Raw genomic sequence first — 6,134 nt, 5'->3', positions numbered from 1 at the left:
AAAAAAAAAACACTTCTACTGTCATCCCAATCAGAGTGGAGCACCACCTAGTTCTTCTGGTCTCACAGGATAGTGGATACTGAGGTTTGTGTGATCCATTATTCCTTTGGACTGTTTCCTTGCGTCTTGGATTTTCTTCACTCTTCTAGTTCCAGTTGGGGAAAGACCAATCGTTGCATCTTAGATAGCCTTTTGAAAAACTTGTAAGACCCCAGTCACCACTCAATTGAAGTTTACTTAATTTATATTTTAGCCACATGTGGCTAATGTCTACTTTATTGGCCAGGGTAGATCTAGATTAGCCACACTTCAGAAATTAAGGTCAAAGGTGACTATGTTTGTAAACTCATGCTGCTTCTTCAGACTCCAAATTCTCTCCTAATCATAACGCTGGTCACCAGGATCCTCATTAGACTATAAGGATATCTCACTTTCTGAGCACCTGGTGTGGCACTGTAGGATAAGCAATGGACTACTAACTGCAAGGCTGATGGCTCAAACCCACCAGCCATTCCTCAGAAACCCTATAAAGGTCGCTATGAGTAGTACCGACATGACAGCACTTAACATGATTCTAAAGCATTATGTAAAGCCCTTTTATAAGCTTTATCTCATATAATCCTACTGTCTCTTACATAAGTACAAGGATTGTATGGATCACATGGGACTTCTTCATATAGCAGGAATCCAGTCTTTAAAGGAAACAAGCACATAAAGAAAGCCTCAAAAATGACAAAATCTATAAATCACGGTTACCTAGAATCCCAATCTTCAGAGGCACTCTAGAGCGGGGCCGTTTTGTCTTCAGGGCTTTAAGTTGAAGTAAACGATTCCAGATGGTCTGTTCAGCCTTCTCTCTACAAAGATCAAAGGGCCAAGGCAGAAATGAACAGAAAATAAACCATAGAGCAACTGAGGAAATAAGACAATGGGAAGAAAACGAAAACAACCTTCAATCTTTTAAATAAATGTTCACCTTTTAGGCTTAGGGAAGGTAGGTACAAGGTCAGCTGAAGAAACACCATTTGCTATAACTCACCATTCCCAGAATGATGCCCTTCCTGCGCATCTCCAAATCCTGACAAAGCTTTAAATCAAACTCAAAAGCAATCTATTTCACAAAGCCTTCCCCAAGTCTCCCCTGTTGGAAGTACTTTTGCTTCCCCTTCAACTAGCCTTCCACTTTAAGTACTTTTCCCTGTATCCCACCCTACCCACTACCACCAGGGCTTTCTGCCATGTGTTATGTTAGAGCTTTTCCCTATCTTAGTTCAGGTATCACACTAAGCTCCTTAAAGCCAGACTCAGTGGTGGTCTCACCTGTGAGTCTCCCAAAGCACCTAGTTTAACGTTCTTCAGCAAAGGCCCTCAGAATAAAAATGTTCAGCTCATTAATTGATTAACTGATGGTTCAGCCAGCTGTGGACACATTAACAGTAACATTCCTTGTACATACAAACCAGGAAGCAAGTAAGTGGGTGGATGACACCCAGATCTATTCAGAGGAGCTCTGTCCCCTGACCAATGACAACCCTAGCCCAGCCAACTGCATCAGAAATATGTGCCATTAGTTACAAAAACGTAAGGGAAAGCTGGATAACTCCATTTCTTCATCTACAAATTAATTTACTAACACCACCTAGCTCAGAGAGCTATTGTGAGAATTCATGTCACTGCCTCTACAGGGCTCAGCACAGGACATGGCACAGACTGTCCCAACAAGTGGCAGCCAGCTGCACTGTTACCATCTCTGCTGCTATAAAACTCTGTCAGACTAACATGGGTCTATCAGTTCAATTCCACTGGTAGGCCAGCCAAGCACTGTTAGCTGAAACACTATAACGTACGATATATTCACCCGCTAGTGAACAAGTTCTCACCTGATAGAACATGTAACAAGGAGGATCACATCAGCCTGAGGAGAGAGCAAGGGGAAAAACGGAAAATTATGATCTTTGAAATTAGCCTTGAAGAATCCCTGCTCTGCCGTCAATTTTTAACTTAGTATCCTGCCTGAAGGTGAATGCCACCCAAAAGATTTCAAAACAACTGGAACAAAAGCGTATGTCAGGATACACCTTGAAAACATTATACTAAGTGGAAGCAGCCACAAATAAAGGGTCATATATTATCGATTCCATTGATATGAAATATCCTGAAGAGGTAAACCCAGCAAGGCTGGGGGAAAGGACTGCTTAATGGACAAAAGGCTTCCTATTGGAGTAAGGAAAATGGTGGCGAGCTAAGGAGAAGGGGTGATTACCCAACACTGTGAATGCCCTAACTGCCACTGGATTATCATAAATTACATAAATGATTCATTTTATGTTATATAAATTTCACAGAAGAATTTTTTAATTATGAGGGAAAATTTTTAAATTACAAAGTGTGTAGCCTCATGGTACACACTTCACTCAAGAAAGCACAATCCCACCAGGCTGCCCCTGTTCCGGAAACTGCACCTGAGAACTGGCAGTCTCCCCCAGGCCCAGGAAACGAGGGAAAGGAGGGGATGCGTGTACCTCCTGGAGGTTCCTGGTTCGCAGGTAGCCACTCTTGTGGAGGACAGACCAGGCTATCTCTGTGTCGTTCACATTCATCTGGCAGCCATATGTCTCAAAGTAGACTGCAACAAGAGGTGGTTCCATGAATAGGCAAGCCAGACAACAGGGAGAAAGAAACAGGTTTCAGAAGATCTCCTTTTCAAATGCCCAGAAACACCTGAGGTGACTGACTATCCATGAAGTCCCCTGTGCCCCAATTCCTAAACACCATGAATTGCCAAATATACACCCAATTAAATGACAACCTTTTAAAACAGAAGAAATAACTACATTAAATGTACACATCAGTTAAAAACCATAGCATTTAAAATGTGAAAAAAAAGAGTACCTAAGAATCAAGGGAATACGGTTATAAAAACAGAACACAATTTAAAGAATGGAATCAATGTCAATGAATTATACAGATAGAAACTGTTAAACTGGTGTGTTTGTTGTATACATTTTCACCACAACAATAATAGATACATAGAATCACAGGCTTCTTTGGAATAAAGAATAAGCAATGTATTGTTTTGTTCTGTTTTTTAAATTAGACAAGGAGAGTAGTTGATCAATAACACTGAAATTATCAACCTAGCGAGAAAATTAATTTAAGTCTACAGATTATACTCGTATTTCCCAAAATGAGTTTCTCCAACCTCCAGAGGTAGCAGCAGTGTTTAGAAAGTATCTTGTTGTTGTTATTTGCCATCAAATTGGCTCTGACTCATAACAACCCTCTGCACACCAGAACAAAACACTGTACCAAGAAGGATCCTGCACCATCCTCACAAATATTGTTATGTATGAGCCCACTGCTGTTGCCACTGCGTCAATCCATCTCACTGGAGTCTTCCTCTTTATCAGTAATCCTCAGTTTTACCAAAAATTATGTTTTCTTCAGGGACTAGTCCTTCTTGACCAACTGTCCAAAGTCTGAAAGATGAAGTGTCACCTTCCTCACTTCTAAGGAGTATTCTGGCTGTACTGCTTCCAAGACAGATTTGTTTATTCTTCTGGCAGTCGAGGGTACTTTCAGTGTTCTCTTCCAACACCATAATGCAAATGCATCAATTCTTCTACGGTCTTCCTTAGTCACTGCCCAACTTGCACATGAATATGAAGCTACTGAAAATACCATGGTTTGGGTCAGGCGCACCTTAGTCCTCAAACTGACATCTTTGCTTCTCAGCACTTTAAAGATGCCTTTGGCAGCAGATTTGCCCATATTTTGATTTCTTGACTACTGCCTCCATGAGCACTGACTGTGGATCCAAGCAAAATGACTATGACAATTTTAATCATTTCCACATTTATCATAATGTTGTGTGGATTTCCACTTTCATTATTACATTGAGGTACAATCCATACTGAAGGCTGAATGTAGTCTTTGATCTTCATAAGCAAGTATTTTACATCCTCTTTGCTTCCAGCAAGCAAGGTTGTGTTATCTAAATATCACAGGTTGTTGATGAGTCTTCCTCTAATCCTGATGTCACATTCTTCTTCATATAACCCAGTTTCTCAGATTATTTGTTTATGGTGAAAGGATACAACTCTGCCAAACATCTTTTCTGACTTTAAACCATTCAATATCCTCTCATTCTCTTCTTGGTCTATGTACAGGTTACGCATGAACACAATAACTGGTGTGGAATTCCTATTCTTAGTGTATATAATCCACAGCTTGTCATAATCCATACAGTCAAATGTCTTTGCACAGTAAATAAAGCATGAGTAAACATCTTTCTGGTATTCTCTGCTTTCAGCCAAGATCCTTCTGACTTAAGCAATGGCATCCCTCGTTCCACATCCTCTTGTGAATCCAGCTTGAATTTCTGGCAGCTCCTGCTGATAAACTGCTACAACCGTTTTTTTTGTTGTTGGTGTTGTTTACAATAATTTTTTAATCCTCTTCATCAAAATTTTATTTGCATATGATATTAATGATAATGTTTGAGGATTTCTGCATGCCACTGGGTCACCTTTGGAATGGGCACAAATATGAGTCTCTTTCAATAGGTTAGCCAGGAAGCTGTTTTCCAAATTTTTTGGCATACAGGAGTGAGCGTTTCTAGCACTGCATCTGTTTGTTGAAACATTTCCACTTGAATTCCATCAATTCCCGGAGTCTTGTTTTTCACCAGTGCCTGGAGTGCAGCTTGGACTTCTTCCTTCAATAGAAGGGGTCTTGATCATATGCTACTTCTTGAAATGTGAACATCAACCAATTTTTTTGGTGTATAAAGTCACAAAGTAAATATGAGGCATCTTCCTAGTATAATTTCTATCATCTTTAATAAAAGCAAGCATAGTTATATTGTAAAGTAAAATACAAATTTTTAGAAAAAATACTTTATCGGATTTTTTTTTCCCCTGTAAAAGTCACAGAAATTTCTACACAAATTGATCAGTGACATTAGTTATATTTTCCACAATGTGTCAACATTCTCTTTAATGGTGTTCTGGTTTTTCTGTTGTAAAATACAAAAATTTCTACAAAGTTTTAAGAACAGAAATTTAACACTGGCAGTGAGATTCCCAGTAAACCTCTGCACACACCTGCACACTTTGATCCACAGTCCAGAATAAAGTCCAAGTGGACTTTACAGTTGAATGGAAAAAATCATAAGAAAATCAATAGAAAATAGCAGTTATTCAAAAAAAAAAAAAAAAGAAGACGACAAAACATCAAGATTTGATTTTCATTCTTCCTTGGCTCGTTCCCACCAAAAAACACAAAAAAAATATTATTTTAAAACTCAATCAGAAAAAAGAAAAAAAAAAAAATCAATCAGGAGAACAAACAAGATGGCATATCGGGTAGAAGTGACATGATGAGCTCTGTCAGCAACAACACATAATACCGGACGAAGCAGGCTCAGGGGATGGTCCCAGAACTCTTATCCACATATTAAAGAATATTTAGAAGGTTGGAAGGCTTATAGCTAGGGGAATTTGTAGCAGAAACAAGAAATTCATTGCTTTCTAATTCAAGATGCTCAACTGCTCCTGGAGCCGCCATCTTGGATGAGAACCAAGTGGGGGAAGGATCAGAGTAGCCACAGATGCCTGACAACTGTGGAGATAAAGGTGTGGACATTTTTTTTTTTAAATCTGTTCATTGGTCTCTTGCTGGCTGCGCACCTCCATTCTAGAGACCAGAGGGGGTGCCTGAGCGAGTGGACACCCCACACCCAGATGGTTCTACTACACATATGCACAGATCTCCTCAAAATTTAAAGTGACAGTTTCCACTTAAAACCAAGCAGCAGTGCAAAATGGCCACAGCGAGCCCTGAACTGTTTATCACTAGAAAAAAGGCCTGAATGAGGGTTGTGGAGTGGTACAGGCAGACTGAAAAGGAAATAGGCTGAAAATTAAATCCTGACTTATGTCACAACAACCAACAGGGGCATCTTAAAACTTTAACGCAAGAAAAGTGAAAAGGGAATCTGATCTACTGATCACATCTACCTGGAGGCAATCAGAAAGCATAAAAAATACCAAAATACACACCTATCTAAGTATTAAGGCCACAGATAACTCCTGAATATGCCCAAAAAACAAAAACAGATGACCATATCAGCA

General features: G+C 39.6%; 1 protein-coding gene across 1 annotated transcript in view; it reads right to left on the bottom strand.

Annotated features, from left to right (window-relative positions):
- The window catches only part of CDK5RAP1 (CDK5 regulatory subunit associated protein 1), a 57,246-nt gene that overhangs the window by 46,495 nt on the left and 4,617 nt on the right, over nt 1–6,134 (bottom strand). The window contains exons 2-4 of the mRNA XM_006860762.1: nt 2,523–2,626; nt 1,881–1,915; nt 757–857 (exon numbers count right to left, since the gene is read on the bottom strand). Coding sequence (XP_006860824.1) covers nt 757–857; nt 1,881–1,915; nt 2,523–2,626 — 240 coding nt within the window. The remainder of the gene's footprint in view (nt 1–756; nt 858–1,880; nt 1,916–2,522; nt 2,627–6,134) is intronic.

Source organism: Chrysochloris asiatica, unplaced genomic scaffold (assembly GCF_000296735.1).
Source record: "Chrysochloris asiatica unplaced genomic scaffold, ChrAsi1.0 scaffold00039, whole genome shotgun sequence".
Classification (NCBI taxonomy): domain Eukaryota; kingdom Metazoa; phylum Chordata; class Mammalia; order Afrosoricida; family Chrysochloridae; genus Chrysochloris; species Chrysochloris asiatica.
The sequence above is the reverse complement of the archived record's forward strand: the minus strand, read 5'-3'. Positions and strand labels throughout refer to the sequence as shown.